At 41.2% G+C, this 24095-nt stretch overlaps 1 protein-coding gene across 1 annotated transcript in view; it reads left to right on the top strand.

Annotated features, from left to right (window-relative positions):
* Window positions 1–1405: 1405 nt before the first annotated feature.
* Window positions 1406–24095, top strand: part of LOC143339058 (carbohydrate sulfotransferase 15) — a 34766-nt gene continuing 12076 nt past the window's right edge. Inside the window, exons 1-3 of the mRNA XM_076760058.1 lie at window positions 1406–1665; window positions 20917–21523; window positions 23383–23722. Of these exons, the coding sequence (XP_076616173.1) occupies window positions 21083–21523; window positions 23383–23722 (781 nt within the window). The 5' untranslated portion in view covers window positions 1406–1665; window positions 20917–21082. The remainder of the gene's footprint in view (window positions 1666–20916; window positions 21524–23382; window positions 23723–24095) is intronic.

The raw sequence follows: 24095 nt of genomic DNA on the forward strand, positions 1-24095 counted from the left end.
GTCTGAGAAAAGAGCACCACAATAATGCAATGATGGTGCAACAGAGACTTGGGCAATAAGAGTTTTATGGTGTTTTGGTATTTATTTAGTTCCTACAGCGATCTGCAGTGCATTTAGCACAGGGGCTGATGGTACACTTAAAGGGTCAGGTCACCCAAATTAGAAAAGGCATGTTTTCTCATTTGCTGACAGTGGTATCGAGCCATGCAGACAGATTTGGTTTTCTTTGTTTCGAGGTATCTGTCTCTGAGATTTCTGCCGCAACCAAAGCACAATGAACATGAACTGCATGGTGCTTAAAGCATTGAAATGACATTAAAGGATGAGGCTGGCATCACTCGACTCTTACTACTATGACTTTCTGACTGTCAGCAAATCTTACACAAAGACCAAAACCAACAGAGAAACGATTCTACGAACAATGCTGCCTGTGCAGCCGAAGCCTGTTATTCCCAACTTATACCTTTGTGCCCTATACCTCCATTGTGCAGTATCCAGCTGTTTTGGGGAATTATTTAAGCTTTTTAAAAATTGACACTTATTTTTGTGACCTGTTATAAAAGATTTACGTCCTCAGTAGGAACCGATGGACTTGGAGCTGATACACTTTGCCAGCCTGTCTACGGTAAAGTATTGAGACATACATTAAAACACTATTGATTTTGGTCTTTGCTTTGGTTTTGATGTCTGACCATCACCATCTTAAAATTAAATAGTAACACATCTTTGCATACTATGTTGCCTTGCTGCACATACAAATATGAAGTGTACATGTTTAAAGGATGTAGCAAAAACAATCAAAATTCGACCAAGCAGTTTCTACTAATTAAATAGGTTTTTTTAATTAAAGATGGGAGGGAGATGGATATGACATGCAACAAAGGGTTCCGGGCAGGAATCCAACTGCGTACGCTGGCAGCTCAATGGCATGCGCCTCAACCACGAGGCCGCTGGGACGCCCCTTGAATTTTGTTAATGTAATTGTTCAATAGGCCCACTGTGAGCGCCACAAATGAAATTCCATTTAGCTCAATTGTATCGGGGTGGAGTCAGAAATCAATATTATTAATATTTTTATAGGCAAATAAATGCAATGAAACTATGTGCATGATGATATATCATATTTCAGGGAAGTGAGAGAATATAATATATATTTTATGTGTGAACTGATCCTTTAATATGCATTTTATGATGTTTATTCCCATTAAATTCTAGCAGAGGTATTTCCTATTTGTATAGAGCTTATTGCCATATAGCTCTTCTTATGAAGAGACCCCGCTCCCTCCCCCTTTTGCTCCCACTCACCCCTCACCCTTACCACTACCCCACCATTACTGAGAGAGAGAGAGAGACAGAAGGGGGAGAGAGAGAGAGAGAGAGAGAGAGAGTCTGACTCCCACCGTTCATATCGAGGAGCTTTGAGAGAGAAGCAGAAGAGAAAGAGGCTGACGGCGCAGAGACTCTACAACTTGTTCGCATGTAACCGGCAGCGGAGCAAGAAAAAAAAAAAAGAAAAAGCAGGAAAGAAAGAAATTATTACGCGGACTTACAAATGCCATTAATCCCGTGACCGGTGACCGGAATGGAAATACATGAGCCGGCAGCGAGAAGTAGTTTGATCCGGGTGGTCGTGTGAGCACCACAGGCTAAAAGAAGAAACTCATGGTAGGTTTTATTCCACTCAGTATTATTTTTCCACGCCGTTTAGCCTCGTGCGCTTCGCTTTCTGTCCGCTCTTTTGTCGTCTGTGTGTCGCTGAAGTTCATGCCCTCGGTTTTCGGACTGTGTCTGAGGCAAGCGGCTGCAGAAATGGAAAAGTTTCTTGGGGGGGTTGATTTGACTGTGTGCGCGCTGTATAAAACCGGAGACATCGCCAATATAACGGGCTCCTTTCAGCGGAGAGGCGCCCGGATAATGAATGGGTCGCTATGTATTCTAATCTAACTCCCGAGTTGACTCGGTTTTCTTCGGTTTTAAGAGGCAGAGAGAGCCGCTGCTTGTAGAGTTGGCAGCGTGTCGTGGAAGAATATCGGGGAGATTATGATCAATCATTAGCTACGATCGGAAAAATCCAATCACGTCGCCATCAGTTCCTTATATTCTAAACCACCCAAAATCAGATGCTCTCTTACATTTTTCTTTGTGATTTCGCGGAGAATATTTGGCTGTCATTCATCAGATGCGTCGTTACGCTCTTCACCCGTGAGAGCCAAAACAAAAGGATTTCCTGCTGACCAATGAGAGCAGGGGAAGCCTCCGGAGGGACCGAGTGGTCCTCTCTTCTCTTTGTCCTGTACCTGAGACACCCGATAGACCCGATAGACCACAGGGAAACATGGGACTAACAGGGAACCCTGGCCGGATGGATCATGCGTAATGGAGATTTTTGAAAATCAGTTTTAGGTGAAATTCTGTCTGGTTGCACGCACAGACACACAGACACACCTTGTAGTTCCTTCTCAGATCATTAGGTGTTACGAAGACTCGCGTGTTCAGAATCTGAGGAGCCATTAAAGTATCTGTTAATTAAGCTTCCAGCAGACTTAGCTGACTACTAAACAGCCGACAGATCAGGACTTTCTCTTTTCTTAACCACGTTCACATGCATCTCAAGACATAACTACAGTAGCCTGTTGCAATATGGATTAATGTGAGGGCTGATAAGTTTTGGTTAATGATTAAGACATGCCCTTCAGGGTGCATCACATCACTTTAACCTCCTCCCTCTTCCCCTCATTACTTTCAAGTTGAATAAGTTAATGTGCAGAGTAACACAAGGGTTTTTAATTACTGTACTTGAGCTTTCAATTAAGCACATGGTAGCTGCTTGCCAGCACACCAGCCATAAGAGTTTCAAACTAAATCAGAGAGAAAGCAGGCGAGTGGCATGAAAATGCACAAGTGCTGTCAAGAGCACTAGTGCTGGAGCAGTTTAATCGATTAGTCAGAAGACAATTAATCAAAGATTAAAATCTCCGAGTCATTTATGAAAATATTGCCAAATATTCTCTGGTTCCAGCTTCTCCAAAAGGAGGATTTTTTTCTGCTTTCATGTGATTTGTGTCGATGTAAACAGGATATTTGGGGTTTTTGAAGTGTTAGCCAGCCAAAACATGCAATCTGAAGAGGCTGTGGGAACTGGGGCATCTTTCACTGTTTTTTTTTTGTTTTTTTTTTCTTTTACACTGTATTGACTACACTAATAATCACTGCATCCAAAAAACAATTACAATAATAATCAATTGCAGACCACTTCAAAGCACATATTTCATAGTGCTGCATGTGTGATGTAGACATTTCCTCTGTGTGTGTGTGTGTGTGTGTGCAGCAATGTGCTTACAAGTTGACACAGAGTCTGTGTGGGAAGCGGAGACGTAGGTGTAGTACATGTGGTGGAGATTCTCTTTCTCGCTGCACTATATTATTATACAGTGAGTGCGATGGATGATTAGAATGATTTAAATGCCACGACAGGGTGTAGCGCGTGGCCTCCAGCAGGTACTCTGTTTTTCTGGAGCTCATTTCATCTCTCCCATCGCAGATTTCCATGGAGTGACTGAAGCACTTTGATGAATTGCTCTGTCCAGGATAAGTTGGGCTATAATATTTCTGGCTGATCACTGTTGATTTAGATGAAGCGTTAACTTGGCTCTTTGTACTGGGTTGATGAAGTATTCATTTAAAAGAAGTTAAAGTAAATAAACAATGAATCACACTGCCACACGTTGTCTCATCTGCATGTGAAGCAGGCCTTTGTGCACAGAGACAGAACTGTGATTGAGCAATATTTATGGCATAACTTATCAATTATGAAAAAGCAAGATGTTACGGTATTTCAACCAGACTTTGATTACATGTAAATGTGATCACAGCAGGAAGAGGTGCTTTTGGGAAGAATTTTCACTGGTTTTCATTAGAGATTCCAGTGATAATACTTCTTTCAGTAATAGACCAGCTGTAGACTCCTAATTATTGCAATACAGACAAAGAGGGAATGCCTTTGTTGTTAAAATCTTTGTTGGAGATTGCTCAAGAGAAAGGAGTCCAATTGAAATGGCAGGAGGAATCTGAGGGAACTCAATTTAAATGGCTTTTTTAAGGCCACTTCATCATGAAAACTGGGGAGAATTTGGCAGCAAACACACATAAGACTGTTACCCTTTTCAGATTCATGGATTTAAGGTCATTAGACACTGACAGTGATAAAACATATCCTCATGCTTGGAAGAATAGAACCACAGACTGGATTAGCATGAGTCAGAAGATGAAACAAGTGTTTCTTCAAAGCAGATTTTTTTTAAACATTTGTTCCCATGTTGTTACAGGATTTTCTGTGTGTAACTTGCACAGCATTCGCAGTGAATTGTGTGCAGCAGAGCAGCTTTTATTAGCCCAGACAATTGGGTCCAAATGAAGACTTTCATGTGAATTATTCTGCCATCATGCATATAGTGTCACACAGAGTTAACACAGTGGTGCTCTTGTTTATTCACGCAGGTTTAATTTTTAAAAAGGAGAATGCCTTCTTTATTGCCGTCCATAAATCTTAGGAAATGCGTATTTGGAAACAGATTCGTAGTTCATCAAGGCTGTGGCAGTGTTATGAGTCATCAAAATTATCTGCAAAATCAGAGGCAATGATAATTGTGCTGCATGGCCTGACTTGCCGCCAACTTCCCTTTTTGCTCCACTTTGTCTTTTGTGAGAGCACATGCTTGTCTGGGACATTTTGCACCAGACGGGGCAACCAACTGTCCCAGAGCCCCAGTGTCTCATCAAAAAGCTCTGACCAGCCCTTTAGATACCCTGCGTTCCTTCATTTTCCCAGTGACTCACACATTCTGGCCCTGCTCTGATAACTCTGACACCCCCCCCCTTCTTTGGGATACGTCTCCGTTTTCAGCCTGAGAGCCTGAAGCAGGACTCTGTGTTTCTCAAATGAAGCATTTGACCTCTCTTTTAGGGGTCTTTTATTTCAGTCACTGCTGCAGGAAGCTTGGTGTCAAGTGTGCATCAGGGGCCGCTGTGTGCAGCTCAATAGGGCTCCTCTGGGGCATAGGGCACACAGACTGTCCACATGGACCCTCGATGATGGCTCAGAATTGGCCTTTCCTTATGTTTTTTTTCCCTCTTACCCACATTTGGGTTCTAAAACATACATTCATAAATTGTACTTGATGTTATTTAGTCTTTCTGTAATGTAACCTTGCTGCTGGTGTTTGGGGATGTTTTCAACACTGATCTCACTGGCTCAGATAGTCCTCATAGTCCTTCAGTACACTCAGAGGTTATTGGTTGGTGCTTAAACGATTTGTCAGATAATCAATAGACAATTGAATGACAACATTTTTGATAACCTATTAATATAACTCATTTATCAACCAAAAGTGCAGTACCTTCATTGCTTCCAGCTTCAGCTACAGTGAGGATTTGCTGCTTTTCTACTATAAATTTAATATTTTGGGGTTTCAGGGAGCTGAAAAAGTCACCTTGGGCTGTAGGAAATTGTGAGGAACATTATTCATTTTTCTTTAGAGAATAAATGATTAAAAAAAAAAAACAACTGACAGACTAATCCATAATGAAAATAATAGCTGTTTGGTGTCCTTATATTGGATGCTTAGTATTAATGGTTAACAAACTGCACGCTGCACATCCCAGAACTGTCATAGTGGATAACATATACATCTTCTTCATCAGTATGCAGATAGAGTTTTTGCATCAACATAAACAAACCGGGCGTCAGATGCTGTTTTGTTCAGTGTGTCTATTTAAAAGTTAAAGTGCTAGGCCATTCAGCAGCCTATCAAAACATGTCAGTTCTTAAAGATGCCATCTTTAGCTTCACGCCTGTCGCCAGTAACCCTTTGTTGCATAAATGTTTCATAGGCAGACTGCTGTTTTTATGAGCTTGCATCTAAGTGACAGCAGGCTCCAGTTTTAGACTGAATGATCTGTACTAGAGACAGTATCCGGCTGCTTTCCAGCTGCGCCCAAGTGCAGGCATCGGACTTTGAAAATAATGGTGCATGCAGGATCCCAGTGATGGATGGATCCTCCAATGAAGTTATGTTATGTATTCCTGATGAGAGCAGTGGATCACCGGACAGGATTTATGTGGCTGTGGAGGAGCAACCACTCCAGAAGATGCTGTCTGTCTGAAGCAGCGGTCTGGGGCTGTTTGTCATTGTGATTGATGGTCTTCCAGTGATTAAGCTAACATGCTGACAGACATTAATCTGCTTTATCTCTTGAATGACTTGCATGGAGGTTTTTCTCCAATGTTATTGGCTCTAGTAAACAAGGGGAAGCGTGGCAGCATCTTGCATGCATCATTCTTTTTCCAGTTGTGGTCAATCTGGTCACAGTCTGGAAGGTCTGAACTCTATAACCATCATTTTAACTGGTCCCACCCACATTCTATGCATTAATTAACACTTAGAAGTCAGATACATCCCTTTAAAAAATATCACATGTAAAAATCTGCCTGTAAATCCAAACCACTTATGCTACATTGGTTTCCAGATGCAAACATTTCCTGAATTTCCAACTCAGCACAGCGACATTTTCACACGTCATTTGTCAACGTCAAGGTGTAATTTAAATGGAAAAAACATTTGTTGTAAGCTGCCATATGTACTGTCATATGAACAAATGGAAAACGCACTTTTTCATGCTGTGTATGAAGCAATAAAGGCAACATATGATTTGAGAACACAACAAGAAAACTGCTCACACACACAAAAAAACAATGTTTTCAAAAAGCGTGTGACTTTTCACGTGTGCACGGTATGTTATTTACATATCTGTAGGCCACTTTTTGGTAATGCGAGACACTGTGTGATGTGGACATCGTGCTGGGACTCTGAGGTGCTGAGTAAGAAGGTAAATCTAGCGTCCCAGAGTTGCTGTGTGCCGCTGCCAGGCTGGGGGTCATTGCTTGTATTAATGACGCATGGGAAACTAAACTGGCTTTTATTTCCCTCGCCATCTGTACCCAGTTGTGCTGTATAGATGGGCTTTGGCAAATGAGAACAACCCCCTTTTGCAGCTAGTAGTTTGATTTATGGCACTGTGTGGTGTGAGGCTAATATTACTTATGCAGAGAAAATTGTGTGTTTACAATTATGCAAATATCCCTGTTTACTAAATACATCACTGGTTTTATCTCTTCATTGTAAGTATTTAAATGGTTGAAAAATAATGTAATTTAAAACTCTTGGCGCCATTTGCCGCAATCCACGTCAAAATTTGTACTCCTTCTCGGGAGTCACAGCTGACAAATTAACGTCATTAAGCTTCCTAAGAAATCACAGACAAACGACGCTCCAGAATTTGCATGAGAATCATCATGTTTTAAGTTTTCTTCAGTATCAGATTAATGCAGAGATAGCTATTTGTACATCTATGGGTACTTTACAAACAGGGATGGCTAATAGCTAATTCAGCATATTTTTAATGGTATACCACAAATACAGGCAAAAAAAAAAAAAAAGTGGAGCTCAAGTTGTACCCCACAGCTAATTAGTTATACTTCCTGTTTACATATCCCAAAGCATTATGTGAATTGTAGTTTCAAAACATAGAACATGATTATACTCCAAACTTAAGTAAGACAGATTATAATAATAACATTCTACAAGGTGTAATTCCCATCAAGTGTCCTATCAAGAGATAGATCATGATCTTTGCCTAACCTTCAGTAAGTAGTTTTTGTTGGTGGTGGGTCAGAAAATGCTGTAAATTAGGGTAAGAAAGACAGAAAAATAAGACAAAAAGCAAATTAGCTGTTCATTATGCACCAGAGCTCTCCTGAATTAAGTTAGAATCAAAATAAATAATTAAATTGCAGCAAGGTTGTGCATCTTAATTTCTGAACTATGGATTATTTTCATACAGCGCTCACACTTTTTTTGTGCATTTTCATTAAACAGACATTTCCAGAGAGAGAGAGAGAGACAAAATTGAGAAAACAAATATTTATGATTCTGTTTTTACACACACAAGTTTTAAAATCTATATTTAGGCAGCCACTGGATCATGGATGCTTTCATGTATTGCCATGGAATCCCTTAGGTTAGCAGAAAGACCTGATATTAGTGGTTGTGTGTAGAGTGTGTGTGTGTGTGTGTGTGTGTGTGTGTGTGTGTGTGCGTGTGCGTGTAGACAGTATCTGTCTTCCAGATGTCACTCTAATGGGCTCAGCACAGACCTGCAGGGACCTCAACAATGTACAGCACCGGGGAGAGGTGTGTTCATTTTCCAATTACCTCCGGCGATTCCTTTTAAATGAGCAACTGTGAAACCTTTCAATACCACCGCCATTTCTCACTGCATTGTGGGCTTTTTTTTCCCCCCAATTTCTGTTTACTGCATCTAGTCTAGTAATGTAATGTCTAGTAATGTAGCTGATTGTGTGGTTCATGTGGTGATTGTGAGTGCATGCAGCAGCAGCAGCAGCCCCGGGGCTCATTTGACCAAAGTAAGAGGCGACTCTTCAACTAGCTCAGACTGGTAAACAAAAAACCTAGCACGCACTTGCCACCTCGCTGCACGTCTGTTTGAGTTCAAAGTTCAACATCGAGTTCCGTTTACCAAACAGCCTCAAAATGTCCAGCAGAAGCGTCAGACGCACCTGCGGGGCTGTGCATTTTTCAGGCTTTTTGGCAGTGAAGAGGCACACTCTGACCCGGCCCAGGTCACAAGGAATTTGTACAAATGTTATTTTCATCGCTGCAGCTATCATTTTGTGGGATTATCCCTGCCAAGTTAATTTGGAGCTGGAGTTTCATATCTTTGCAGGCAGCCGCCTGCCAGTGTGAACCTTTGGCGAACCACAGAAATTTTTACACGTTGCAAGATGGATGTGCTGTTGTAGTTAGAACAGCGCTCCCTCTTCCTCCATTTATCAGGATGTGGCCAAGCAGGTAGAGCTGTGATTAAACTGTTTTTTTTTCCGTTTTTGCTACAATCTCCTTCCAGAGCATACTGCACAGAATAGATGTATTATTCTGATTTATGCTAAACCTCACTCTCAAATTACAGTGCAAGTGATCCTTGCCTGACCTGTGAGAGAGGTGGAACATATTGGCAGCCCTTAAAAATTAAGATACCGTGCAGTTAATCCTCCATATTATAAGGGGACCTCTTTATGCTCACCCTTAATTTGGAGAATTAACCTGCCTGCCTGTCTGTTAAGCCTTGAGAATTTGTCCGAGCCTTCATTATTGTGGAGTCACATGCATAATGTAGCGAGGAGAAGATAAAGCACAGCATTTTATAAGTTGAAAATCCACAGTCCAAGTTAATATTATGGATCCGCTGGGATACCCTCGAGTAGCCTCCCTAAAACTGTTTGCATCAGGCCCGCTCCCGAGCGGCAGAGCAGAAAGCCGGCCGACTCAGTAATAGCCTATGTTTTGTTAATTCACACGTTTTCTTGGCAGTCATAGGCTAACACTCAATCCGTGCATATATATCCCTATCTGGAAGGAGGCTCAGCACAGTTAGAGATGAAACTCTGACTGTTAACTAGGTGTGAAACGCTACAGCACAGGATTACTATATGTCTCCCGGAGAACCTCAAGAAAGCAGGGAATTAAAGACGGAACAAGAAGCTTCTCGGAAAACATCACATCACCCGTGGTGTTTCTCCTCATCGTCGCACATAGTCACAGATGGAAAGCCATAGTCTTTAATGACTTGGCTGACTATCAACAGTTCACTGAGTGGAGATGTTGCCTTGCTGGGCGTCAACCGCATCCAAGTTGCATCTGCAGCGAGAAACTGAATTTCGCCGATTGTGCCGAGTTACTCCTGGAGTCCGCACAACTGCAGGATTTGACAAAGATGGTGGTTTGTTTATAAGGAGATAGTCAAGTTTTCCTCCAGCTTTAGTCAATCAGACTCATCAGACTGATTAGTAAAGAAGTTCACTGGATGGAAGTTAAGAAAAAGGAACGGCTCGACTGGAAAGAAAGTTTCTCTCAAGCCTCATTTGATTTAACAAATGAGCTCCTCTTAGGTTCTTTACTTGGCCGTCCAGTCCTCAGTGATTTCAACTCACATATGAGGCCAGGCTACAATCATCATCATCATCATTATAATCATCATCTTCTGTCTGTTGGGCAACTACTGGAGGTTATAAAAAATGTGTCTACTGAGAACAATGAATTATAAGCAGCACAAAACATCCCAAGTGTCCCTTTCATTCTGTGGTGATGAATGAAAGACTAGCAACACCTCTACACATTACAAATTCATCACACAGCCATTGTGTTAACCTAAAGAATTATGTGTAGTAGTGACATGTAATTTGGGAATTTTATATAATGACACCGCTGACTGCTTGCGAGCTGTTAAGTGTTTGCTAATTAGGCTTAAGTGGGACATACTTAAAACAATTAAGTTCTGATTTAATTGAACTCTCCAAGCTGGAGACACTGTAAAATAAGTCACCACTGAAAATAATGTCAGCGCTGCCAGGTGAAAACCTCCCATCTCTGCTTTTAATGACTTTCACTTGATTCCTCTATCAATCAACTCCATCAATCTATTTCTCATTCCTCTATGTGTTGCAGAACCTTCAGAAAATCAATTAGAAGACCTCATAAACTGCATGGTCTTTAAGCCAGGGACAGGTTTTGAAGTCATTTCTTACTGTGTTAAACAGTGATTCCGAACCACTTATTCTGCATGACCATATGACTACTAGGCAATAGGAGTTTTTCCTCAATAATCTCCTAATTACTTCTTATTGATGGTAAATAGGCTGTTAAACATAAATTACAATCTTAACCTCAAAATAACCCTTAATAATCCTTACCCCCAGAATATGGCATCAATAAGTGCTTTATAATGTCTAATGTAGAGCCATATGCTACTAATATATGTGTACCTTAATGCAAAACACGAAAAGTATTAGAATAAAAAAAATCTAAGACAGAACAGTCATTCTTTGGAGAATCTGGATACAACCAGCGACGGCAGATCACTAGCAGACGCAGTCGGTCTGTCCCAGGATCAGTCGTACATGCTTGTAGCATGTTTTGGGCCACTCAGACTTTTCTGTGCACTGTTAACAGCTTCTGATGGGGGCACGCCTTCTGAGCACTCAAGATCTCTGTTTTGAATTTCTCGATTTTATTTGCGCTCACGATAGTCCCATTGAGTGTTTACCAAAATACATACTGTATTTCTAAATTGCACAGATGTGCCATAAAGGCATCTTAGTAGCGGTTTACCAAAGCTAAGTGCAGCGTGATTCCAGAGCACAGAAGTGTTTACAGATGTGTCCCGAAGGAGATCAAGGGTGTCAATGGGCAATAACATGTGGATGGAAACATACCCTACAACAGCAATATTGGTTTAAATGTAAATATAGGCTTGGAAGTCTTAACCACAACATTTTTTCTTCTTTCTATACAAGTGTTACGGTTTCTCCCTAAATGTTCTGAGAGCTGGTTTTAATCGGAGCCATTTATGCTGCATTGTGGGCTCAGAGGCATTCTACTGGAAACAGTAAACATTCCCATTGGATTAATTACCAACTGCTTTTCCCCAGGTCTGTCTGCTTCTTGTGAAAAAGGGAGATTAACAGTAGATTGAACTTTGGTCCACATGTAGAGAGCCTGCCTGTCAGCTCTCATAAAGTGAGCGAGGAGGTGAGCAGGAGCAGGCGTTGGTGGAGTGTTGAACAAATGAAAAGGTGGTCGTCGGAAAGAGGAGGTCAGATGAAAAGGCCAAATTCTAGCATCTGCAGTTGTTTCGCTGTTGTCTCCAGTATGGTTGTTTCTCTATCTTATTAATTTATTTATTTTCTATCTGTTAAAAAGGCATTAATGTAATCCCAAGATTGACACTTTCGGTTTTTAGTTGGACTGTTGGTGGGAAGCCTCACTGTTTATCCACCTTACAGTTCTGATGCTGAGTTGCTAATGGTGGTAAATGTTACAGGCTGCAGTTGCCACCCACATTATTTGCGATTTAAAAACATGAGAGATGGACCTTAAGGGGATGAGAAACCGATTGGCACATATTTCACAAATCCCAAAAACATCTAGTCCTCCTACACAGCTCTGAGGGTCCATGAATCGAAGTGATATTTCACGACATCTCCTTCATATTGCTTTTTTTCCCCTCAGTAAGTTTTCCCTGTCAGTCAGAAGGCTTTAACTCCGTCTTTCCTATTTCTTTCATTACAACCTACATCTCAAAAACTGTCTGCAAGACAGATTAATATTTCACAAACAAAGAATATGATCAGCGTCAAGAGACAAAAACATCTGACCACCAAGCTGACAGCGGGACAAAAGATTAAACGGAAACACTGAATTTAAGTGACTGGATGATCACTGTTAGAAAGATCTTACATAAAAACCTCCAACAGTAGCAGGAAAAAATACGGAAATACACACAAGGATGTCTCCAGAATTACTTGAATTCATCGGGGTATAAATTTTCTAAAGTTAGATAATAAGTTACAGACACATCACATGTAAGTTCATCCTGATAAATTATTCATCGGAAGCTGCTGTGCGAACACAGCACTGTTTTGCATATGCCCCTCAAACTTGAAGCTCCTTTTCATTCACACAAGACATCCTTGATTGTTTATTGTGTTAAAGATGCAGCTCTTCAAATAAAATTACCATCATTTATTCATCATTTGATGTAAAGTAGGCTCCCATCCCAGATAAGACACACAACCTTTCACCTTTCCTCTTATCTCTGAATTATCATTTTATTCCCAATTTAGCCTCATTGTATGTGTTTCTGCGTAGAGAGCAGAGCACCCCATGTTATCCACAACATTTTCCATTAATTCAATCAATCATTTAAATGGCAGCCATTGTTTTTGTGCCCTTTTTTTTTAATTACGCCATCATAAGCACTTATCCACCTCAGAAGCAGCACTGGCTGTGGGAGGCTGCCAGTGAAATTAAAATAATGAATAAAAGATAAGACAGAAGAAAGTGCTGAACTGGGACTCTGCATGAGATCCCAGCTGAGCAGCAGTTATGAATCCAGGGCAGAGGCCACGTTTCTCACCACCCTCCACAGCAGTGAAAGTGTCCAAAGGCTGTGTTGATAATTTGACCCGTCGGCTCTTCGGTGGGGTCACGGTCAGGTCCTCTGGTCTCCTGGGGGGCCTGCTGCCTGACTTCCTGGAGATTAGATTCTGATCTTTGGTCAACAGTGTGTGTGATCTGGGGGAATGTGACGGATGACTTCTCCCTGGGGTAATATGACGAATGAATCCACTCTGAGCCACAGTTAATACTGATCTTCTCTTTCTTGCTTGTGTTATATGGTTGTGATTTACTTGATTAGATTGGGCTGCGGCCCCTGGGGGCATATTTCAAAAGGTCATAGGGCTCCTGCTCACTCCACCATCAGTGGGCTTTGTGGTATACTGTCAAGATGCAGGCCGATTCAGTCATATTTCCAGATGTTTTTCTTGTACTCCCAAGCTATTGTAAGGATTAATTTCACGCATCAGTAGCTTGCTTTGGTTCTCGCTTCATTTGCTCCCACAAATTATGCTTTTACCAATTGATTTCATTTATTTAAATAGATACGCCATAGTTAAGGGTCATCACTTTCATTTTCATCATGTATTTATAATGAAATGGGATAAAAAGAAAATCAATAATACAAAAATTCGAGTTAAAATCGGGTTTTCAAATTAACATACCAGAGGTGAACCTTTTTCTGTGTGTCCTGAGGGACTCTGGTGCATAATCAGCTGTTCATTTGCGATTTTTTCATTTCTCTCTTTACATTCTATCACTTGAAGCATTTTTTGAGCTGTCGTCTTCACAAGAAGGACCTCTTTCACTGTATGCTAGGGGTGGTCCATATGGTCCTACAATAACATCACAGTATTTCAGGGTATTTCTGCAACAATGACATTGTTTTTAATATGACAAAATATGAAGTACATCTTGTCAAAGATTTGGCAGAGCTCAGCAGAGCTTGTAGTTTGTCTGTTCAGTTCTGCTCAGTTCAACGCACAAAAGCTGATGAGCTCTGATCGCATGTTTGCTTCCCCTCATACTCATATTGGGTGCTTCTGCATGAGGTGGTGAATTAAGTTTGTTGCATTGCCCCTTTTGTTGTTACAGTCTTCTTGCACTTTTACGAATAACGTTGGTGGAGGAGTCCGCCATTCCACACTGGCTAAAGATTGCCTTCACAAAAAACTATGCATGCATGTAATCCATCTTCATTATTTTCATGAATGAACCATTTTTGGAAGGGAGTAAAGAGAACAAGAAGCAGCTACAGCTACAACTTACTGTGTTTTGTGGGAAACTACTTGCAACATGTGCAGCATGAAGTCAGATTGGTGTTGCAATCCTTTTTGACTGACTTCTTAACTACAACAATGTGAGTTTGTTTGGTTTCACTGTAAACAGATACCCCAGCTGCTCTTATGTTGAATTTCTGACAAAGTAGCTGATCAATGAGTGTTTGTAGTGGTATTTAACTGCATGGGTGTTGCCAAACCAGCTAGGACTGAAATCATAAGGATTATAATTTTCTCAGTTAAAAAAAAACCTGCTCTGAAAAATGAAAATAACAAAAATATAATAACGTGTAAATATGACACCTATCCAGCTTTATAGAGAGAGCTCACATCCCTTTAAGATCGCTCTGACAAATTAAAATAGCCTTGATGCTGGAGGAGACAGTGTCAGTGTCATCAGCAGCCATTTATCACCATCCCTCTTCAACCAATCACAAGGTGACACTCATGGCTGTACCACCCTTGCTGTGGCCTCATGCTGAACTTTAATTATTGTGAGTGGCCTGGTGGAAAAACATTTTTCTCTGGCTGACACAGCGCTGACACATCCTTTGTTCTTCCTTCTGACTGGCTCCGTCATGCTCTTGCCCAACAGTATTTCCTGTGTTTTTGGTGGACTTCAACCAAAATCCACTTCCCGTTTCATGGAAATGTCGAGAGGTCAGAGTAGCGAGGATGAGCAGATGGTTTCTCAGTAGAGAACATAGATTAAATGCATGTTTACAGCCCTTCAGCTAGTATCGGCTTTTACTCTCAGCTCATCAGCTGTTTGTGTAGAAAAAGCCATAACGGGAAACTGCCTGAGTCTGCAGGCAGTACAGACGTTCTGCTTCCAGTCTGAAGTCATTAGCTGTTTACTCTATTTTTCAGTTTTTTGCTTATTTGCTTTGGAGGATCTGTAAGTAATGCTAAAGGGGAAATGGCTTGATAATGCTTTGTAGACAGGCTTGTTCCTGAATGACAAACTGTTTCTTCAGCACGACAGTGGATGGTTGAAATCAGTCTGTGAGAGTAGGTCGAGAGTACTCCTGGGCAGCTGCACACAAGGACTCTGTAGACAGAATGTGCCGTTCTATTCTCAAGGTCTCCCAAGTGTCTTCATCGCAGGGTTTTCAGTCCACTACTTCATTTTTGTGCTCATATTTTGTATTTTCTCCACACCTTGGATGTTGGAAAAAAGTACACAGCTTGCTTACTTTGTCTTTTTCCTCTGGCTCTGTGGTTGTGAAGGCCAGCTAGCAGCAGATTATTGTTTATGCTGTGCACATTCCACTTGTGGTAATCTGTTTTTTTAAAAACTACTGTCACAGATAACACTGAGTCTATAGGAAAATTCCATGTTTGTGTCTGCACAGGGAGGGAGCAACACTGCAGTCAGTGTGTGTGTATTATTTTACACACCTGCACAATGAATCAGGGATAATCACTTGTTTACATTATGTTCTCTTGTTTGTCAGTCAGCATTACATAACCTACTCTGCGCCTCATACTGTCTTCAGTGTTTGTGATGCATACTGTGCATCTCGAAGGTATGAATACGTTCACTCGTTTTGTCCAATGACATCTTGATCTCCTCTGCCATCCACATGTCTGTGATTTAACTGATTATTAACTGGATTTGTAGTGATTTATTTGTTTTTGAGGATTTAACCATCTTTCATTGACACTTAGTAGAATATGAATAGGGCTTGCTTGAGTTTATCCACTCTTTTCCACTGCATCCCAGTCTCCAACACAAGCTCTAATCTGCCTGTTGCTCCAGCAGATAAGTGAAGTTTAAGCTGTCATGCTATGTAAACAGCAATGAATAATAAAAGATACTCTGACATCTAAGTAGACCTCCCTTTTCAGACAAATATACTGGGGCAAGTTGCACTTTCAGAGTTTCCTACACAGTTTTTCAATGAGAAAACAAGCAGGAAACATTTGAGGTCCACTGTAAATGGCTTGTTGTTATGCCCAGTAGAAAAAAAGGTCTTTTAATCTTCTGTAGCAGTCGAAGATGAAGACAGCAGCACAGGTCTGTGGGGGTCTCTGAGGCTAAGATATTTTAACAATTATCTGTGATATGGAGCAGTGAGTTCTCTGTAGTCTGAGAGAGAGAGCTGGTGGTTTACTTTGAATCAAAACAAGAAGGGCATTTCAGGGGCCCATCAGCAGGCCATGCAATTAATTTCCACCATTTGAAATACCAGAGAGCTGAGGAAGTAGGACAGCGTGCTCTCCATTGCACAGACTGCTTCTCTAGCCAGGTATAATGATCATTCGACGCTGTGGTTTGAGGAATGAATGATTATAGGGCTGTGGGGTGTTTTTGTCATTCCTATTGTCTGAGAGCATAGCACTATGGAATATGACCACAATTCAGGGACAGTATAGGAAAAATAGAACAGTGTTCCTACCCTGAATGTAGAGTCTTGTCTAGTATGTTTTGCATCACTATTTTTGTAGTCACAGTCAGTGCCAAAGAAAGCAGATCTTCACATTCTCAGCGTGAGAAAAGCTGTAATATGACCAGTTTGAAATTTAACTATAGGAGAAGGCGTAATAGTGGTTAACAACAATTGATTTCGATTGGTGCTTTTATAAAGTACAACAAAAAGATAATCTGTCCATCTACGCAGCTTTTCACACGAGTGATCATTCATAGTGTATTGACGGCGATAAACACAAAGAAAGGAATCGTCAAGCGAAGAAGAGAAGGCACACGAGAGAAGAGCAATTAGCTGCCAGTGTTTGAGACTGGTTGGTTTTTCCAGAGCGGAGATGGACAGCTAGACATGGAGGAGAGGGCGGACTTAAAACAAATCTGCCTGATTGCCTGTTTCACTGATCTGTCTCTGAATGACAGGGTAGACGGCATGAAGAGGTCTCCCTCTGATGAGTTATTAAGGCCGAGGCAATTCCATTTGCACCACACGGGGAGGGAGCCATCAGCACAGCATGCAGACCATTACCACTGATGCCAGTGTCTTTGAAGTTAATTACAATCATTATGAATTTGAGTTATCTGTGTGGTTAATGGGTTTGATCTTTTCAGTCAGATGACACTTGGTGCTTTTTGACTTGCAGACTCCCTAAGTGAGTGCATACTTTATAAAGGGTTTATAATTTGTAAATAATGTTATGAATGGCCAATAAATAATTTATTGAGGCTTTATAGATCACCCAAAGTGAGTTTTATGTTGTAAAATGTCCAAAAATGTTTGTTTATGGTATGTGTTTTTATTGGAAGGAAATTACTATCAGCCAATACATCATCATCAGATCTTTCAAAGTCCCACATTATCAGTAATAGTGTGGAAAAAAATGTAAAATATCCTGCTTGGATGTGACTTGGTCACATTATGTCAATAATCAAATTCAAATGATCCTCTTCAAAAATGAATATAACTAATATATCAGATTTTTTTCTAAAAAGTGAAAGCACATCATTCTAGAGGAGGATATACACCAGACAATGGGATGTTTCACAACCTGGCAACCCAAATGTCTGTTTTATTAATGCTTATTACTGATCTAAAAAGCATTAAACAATTTATTTCCATCAATAATTATCTATTTACAGTATTAGGAACAGGTGTTCATTTCTGTTACAGGCAGCGGTCAGAGGCACTAAATCATGTGGGGGATGCAGACAAATGTGGTAAACATCCATTTCCACTGTGGGGAAATGTTCAAATCCACACATTTTACTATTATTTGAAGGTTTGTCAGCTGAAAAGGTAGATGACGCAACCTCGTGTCCTCTTTGTCCATTGGCCTCTAGCCATATTGCTGTTCGAGTTAAGCTATTTCATCATGTTTGATGGACAGGAGCAACGTATTTGCTTTATGAATAGAGCAGATCTGTCAAGCTGCCAGTGGCCCACTGCTACAGTTAGCTGACTGATTGATTTAGATGCAAGTTCCCTTGAGAGTGACATTCTCTTGTCAATGACACAGTCCCTTTTTCCTCTTTCTTTCTCTTCATCTCTACTCCCTTTTTTTTTTTTTTTTTTTTTTTTTACTTTTTCTCTCTCTCCCATCTTTAACCTTCATGCCCTCTTCTTACTTCCCCTTATTTTAAATAACCTTGAGTACGAGCACCCCACTGACTTCAGCCTCGATGAAGGACTCATACGGTCAATAAGCGCAAATGGCATGACGACTACAGATGAGCACATGTGCTCATCAATAGCAAACAGTGGGCTTGTTATACAAGTACAATGCTGAAAATGCCATCCTACTTTTAGTGCTTTGATTACACAGTGTAGCAGCATCCCTCCCTGTGATGGAGAGAACATCTGACCTACAGTAATTACATTTCTGTTAAAAGCAAACCTCTTAGTCTTTTTGAAGCTTTCATCATTTTAGAAAATTTGAGAATTGTTACAATGGGACCCCTCACCATTACAGGCTATTTAAATAAAAAGAAGTACACCAACACTTACTTGTTCTGGTGAACTATTATGCAAGACAAGCACTGATACACCATCTGTGATGTGTGGGAAACTTTAATTGAAGTAGCAAGTAGCTATCCTAATTTAAAATCCATTGCTTTCACTTTTTTCTTTCTTTTTTTTTTTGTGTGTGTGTGTGGGGGGGGGGGGATAAGGTTCAATTTCTGGCCAAAAGCGAAAACATATTAATATCTGACTGTGGATTTTCAGCCTCTCGAAGTGAATCCTTTATTCTTCAGTGCTCTCTTTTTCGCCGTCTGAAGTTGCAGTCAGAAAACTTCTTGAGGGTTGGAAATGGGTCTTTTCAGAGAGGGGCTCGTTATTTCTCCTCCTGTCTCCTGGTGAGACTGTTGCAGTGGCACGATGCTGAGGGCCCAGCTGGGGGTAAATGACATTGCATGAGCAGGTAGGCAGGTGCTCTCCAGCCGTCCTCTTATCAGCTCTGCTGCAAGCTCCAGGAATACAGAAATTGTGCAAAGGGTGTGGGCAATGGGCGGTGGTGGTGGTGGGGGGCTGACGATATCAGGAGCTGCGAGGAGGAGCGATGACTCACTCCCATAGTGGTGCGCCTTATCTTATGATGTATGTGAGCAGGAGCAGGTCGTAGGTATAAACATACGTCAAACGCATGGCTGTATCCATGCAATTTCAAGTGTGAAGGTGTAAAACATTAGGCTTCAGCCATATTGCCGAACATCCCACTCATCCTGTGAAAAGAGTCCTAGACCCTCGGCTCTGTTGGCTTTTTGTCATTATGCTGCATTGTATTCACTGCCATCATGTTGGCTCAGCTCCAGACACAAAGAAAGCCTCAAGGATAAAACTAGACATTGCTGCTGCAGGAGCATTATCATTAAAGATCCCCAGTTCTTTCACCCTTTAGACATTGGCCCTCCTTTTATCTGTGGGCGACTGTTGATCCATGTGACTTCACAGTGAGGAATACCATTTTCTGATAATATAATCCCTTCTCCCGTCCAGGCTGGGTATCTCTTATATTCGTGTCTCTCCCCAGGAGAGTCTGACACGCAGCCTCATAGTTTCCAGGCTGAATGCATCCCTCGCCCTTATCGCTCCTTCCATATTGTGACTCTGATGCATAGGGAGGATGGGAGGATGGACTGTGAGGGTGTTGCTGTGCTCTCTGATTAAAACAGGAAGTGAAAGAGGAAGTCAGTGAAATTAGTTTAACCCTGTGGAACGTGATCTTTGCTCAATAATTAGTCACAATGAAAATGATGTCAGATTTTCCAAGAAACTGTGACATTTTGAAGTGAGCTGACATTTACAGGAAGTTACTTCTTGGTGTGATTTCATCTAAGTCGTCAATATTCAGAGCAGACTGATTTGCGTCACAGTTTCCCTACAATCAATTTGTTTTTCTTGTGTTCAGCCTGAGGTTATATTGCTACAACTGTGGGTTTAATCATTTGACTGCTTTCACATAGCAGTATTATTTTGTCATTGGAAGAGACTAAACAATGAGATGACATTCTCTTCAGGTATAAAAGATACATTGAAACTAAAATAGAAAGAATTTCAATCATGGCTGCCTGGCCTTGATAGCAACCTGGGTACCACATTGAAGCAGATACACAAAGACAAGTCAGCCCTTGGAGCAGCATGTAAATGTGACACTGGGAGAATCAGCTCCACAGAAAATCATAGGTGGTGACAAAGGTTATTTCAAATATTTCTTAGATTTTAGAAGTTGCTCCATCAGGAGTGCTTACTAATATTCTACTATTGTTCCAAATATGCCAACACTATATACGGCTCTATAAACCTACATTCTGAATATGCATCTCAATTGAGATGCATATTCATTAGAGACACACAGCCTTTTGCCTGTTTACAGTCAGCTTTCTGCGTTGCCTAGCCAACTGGTCCGGTTTCCTGGTTGGTAGGAGAAATAAAACTATGTTTAAACATTATCAAAGGCTTGGATATCAACAGGTTTTTGAATATGCAGGAGTGAGCTGTGTTTATTAATCGGAGTATGTAAACAGGAATATTAGTGGAATATTAATTTTCTTTAGCTATGTAAACAGCTTAGTCGGAATATTGTCTTTTTTGGAATAAGGACAAAAAAAAGAATATTTTGTGCATGTGAATGTAGTCAATGTTGACAGCTGGACATCTCTTTCTTTTTCCTCTTACTAGGTCGAGGTCAGTGGATGATGTGGGCTGTTCTCCACAACTAACTCATCATGGATACCAACTGTCGAGCCTTCCCACATCCCGAAACCTTGTATCTAGCTGGCTCCTGCTCCATAACACCTCCCTGTGTCTGAGCTGTGACACCTGGGACTCACAGGCTGTTGACACCATGACGCAGATGGACTACAAATACAGCCTGCTGGGATCTGCAGTGGATGACTACCGCAAGAGGCCCTTGCTCCTGCAGGTGGACGACACGCCCATGAACCTGTTTGCAGTCCTCGAGGTGAAACGGGAGCTGCCGAGGCGCTGGAGCACCCTGGGCTGCTTCCGCAAGATCCGGCTCTACAGCTTCCTGTTCGGTCTGGCCGTCATGTTCCTCATCATGGCTTCGTACATTCTGACAGGAGACAAGAAGGGCCTCCTCCTCACCCCATCGCCCTATCACTTTGGCAGCCTGGTCAGCCCGGGACCTTTTGCCTTCAACCTCTCCTCAGTCAAGGACTATGCACATATCAAACTGGTGGTCAAGTCCATCACATCCAAGGTGGAGTTTCGCAGCAGTCGGCAGCTCCCAGAGCTCAAGGCACTGGTTAACAGTGAGCCGCATGTGAGTACAGCCAAAACATATATCTATCTATACTGTCATTTAATATATTCAAACATTTGATTTATTATCAGGTCGATTATCATAATGCATACTTCGGTGTTTTTACAGTGTAAATTTTATCTCTCTATTTAAATGATAAAACAAACATGGCCCAGTGTGATATCGATCTCTCTTTTAATTGACAATCACAGATGTGTCTTGAAGTGTAATTAAATGCTTAGGGAAAAGGTGATTCAAATCAGTATTCCTGTGGTCTACACAGGGTTCAATACGGCTACGCTGTTGCAATTCCCCACTGGTTGCAGTTTCTAATTTAATTTATAAAGAGATAAAACTGCTCTGAAAACCTTGTATAACACTTCATGTCACACCAGATAATTGCATATGTCTCTGCCAATTTTTTTCCAGAGGGGATTTAAAGCTCAAAGTCATTCCACAGTCTTCCAACACACTGGTCCTGCAGCTTTCTCGTAGTGTCCGTCTCACCTCAAAGCTTGGTTCAATTAATTGTTAATCCTAATGATAATGGCTTGTGCCGAGGCTATTTGCAACATAACTAATTTCTTATTGAACCAGCTAATGAATAGGAGACTGTGGCCGCGGGACAATCAATACTGCATCTGTGGATGGATCCGGCATTAATTGTCCTTAAAGTAGCTTTGTCTCACAGGCAATGAGTGAGTCATGGTAACATGTGCCTTTCACAAAAAAGCACATTGTGATAGGACACATGTGCTTTTACTTTGTATTTTTTCACTTTAGAATCCAGCACAATGTAGGGTTGGGTAATTGGACAAATATATTAGCTATTGGTGATTGGCTGAGTTCATTGCCGGTTGTAAAAGAGAGAAACTTTAATTCAGAAGGAGTATGGTTGTGTTTTTCTTAGTAAGGAAAAAAAGGGACAAGAATATTTTCTTTCTTGACATGAGAATATGCGCAAATATATCAGCACCTGTGCAAATATATCGGCAATCACCGGTTGTTGGGCTAACAGTGGCCAGTTGGAAAATTTTGACATATTGCCCAAGTCTAGCACATTAGATATGAAATGAAACAAAAAACTATTTTTATGTTCACACTGGATGAACAGTAAAGGACCTGTGGCTCTTTTTAGAGCAGTGCATCAGGACAGTGATCCAAGTTTTAATTTTTTATAACCAGACAGTGGAATGTTCTTAACTGGCCAAATCAGAAAAAAGGGAAAAGTGAATATGGCTGCAGTGCAGGCCAGGCAGACCATCAACAGTGTTGATACTGAGAGTGTCTGCTGAGGTCTGTTGGAATGTAGCCTTCAGACACTCACTGAAGGAAAATGATTCCATACAAAATAATAAAACGTTTCTGTGAACTTGTGTAATCATGTTTGTCTCCTAAAACTTGGAGGTCTGTGTATAAAAATGGCTACAGTTCCTACACTGTTCATCCAATGTGGATGTGAACAATCTCAAAGTCTTTTTAAACACTTTCTGGCTGTACTGCATGTGCAAGTATATCTGCACTCACTTCTATCAATGTGTCCATGCATCTAAAACCAATTTACTGCAAGTCTGCTCCCCTAGAGACTGTATCCTCCCGCACATACTTGTGGAGAATGTGCAGTTGGATACCACACAGATGGTGTTTTCCTACACCTACGAAAACAGCGGCCTGCACACTGATAACTTTTTAAACTGTTTAAACAAACTTCTTGCTTTAATGTATCTGTGAAATGACTGGAATGCATTTATCCTTCATTGTGCAGCCTCAGCAATGATAACTTCAAGGGTATACAGAAGGCTGTGTATGAAATGTATTTGTATATTCGGGAAGCATGGTGACTCAGCAGCTTAATGCAGCTTGTTTTCTTTCCTTTACAGATGTTTTCTGTTGTCCCCCGCAAATTCTTGCATGGTGTGAAGAACCCCTGCTGGTATGAGGAATACACTGGGAATATCACTTCGGACCCATACAGGACAAACTTGTATGCACGCTACTCGAGGCGCTTCCGGACGGTCTTTCAGCACTTGAGGAACACTTTCCGAGAACACTTGTTTCACCGCGACGGGAAACTCTACCGCATGCGGTGCCTTCCGTATTTCTATATCATTGGCCAACCAAAGTGTGGCACGACGGACCTGTATGACAGGCTGAGGCTGCACCCTGATGTCAAGTTCACCACTTTCAAAGAGCCACACTGGTGGACCCGCAAGAGGTTTGGTGAGTAAAGAAAACTATAATTTGCCATGGTGGAGGCCTCTAGGCTGGTGCACAATAATGAAAGCCAGAGAGCATTAAAAGTATGAAATGTGACTCTGTACAGTATGTCATTTTCGCAGCGCCATACCTCAGGGGACTTGAGAAAAGCACTTACTGACAGGCGTTTGAAGGGGTCGCAGCCTTAACGATAGGCCTGTCTGTTTCATGAGCATAATTAAGTTTATCTCCTGTTTTTTTTTAGTGTCATCTTATTATTAAGATGAGCGGATTGTGGTAACGAAATTCATAGCTTCTAAACCTTTCAGTAGTTAATTGGGGAAAAGTCATTTGGATATTGACTGACAACTTCACATGATGTCAAACTGAAGATTTA

This window comes from Chaetodon auriga, chromosome 20 (assembly GCF_051107435.1).
Source record: "Chaetodon auriga isolate fChaAug3 chromosome 20, fChaAug3.hap1, whole genome shotgun sequence".
NCBI lineage: Eukaryota > Metazoa > Chordata > Actinopteri > Chaetodontiformes > Chaetodontidae > Chaetodon > Chaetodon auriga.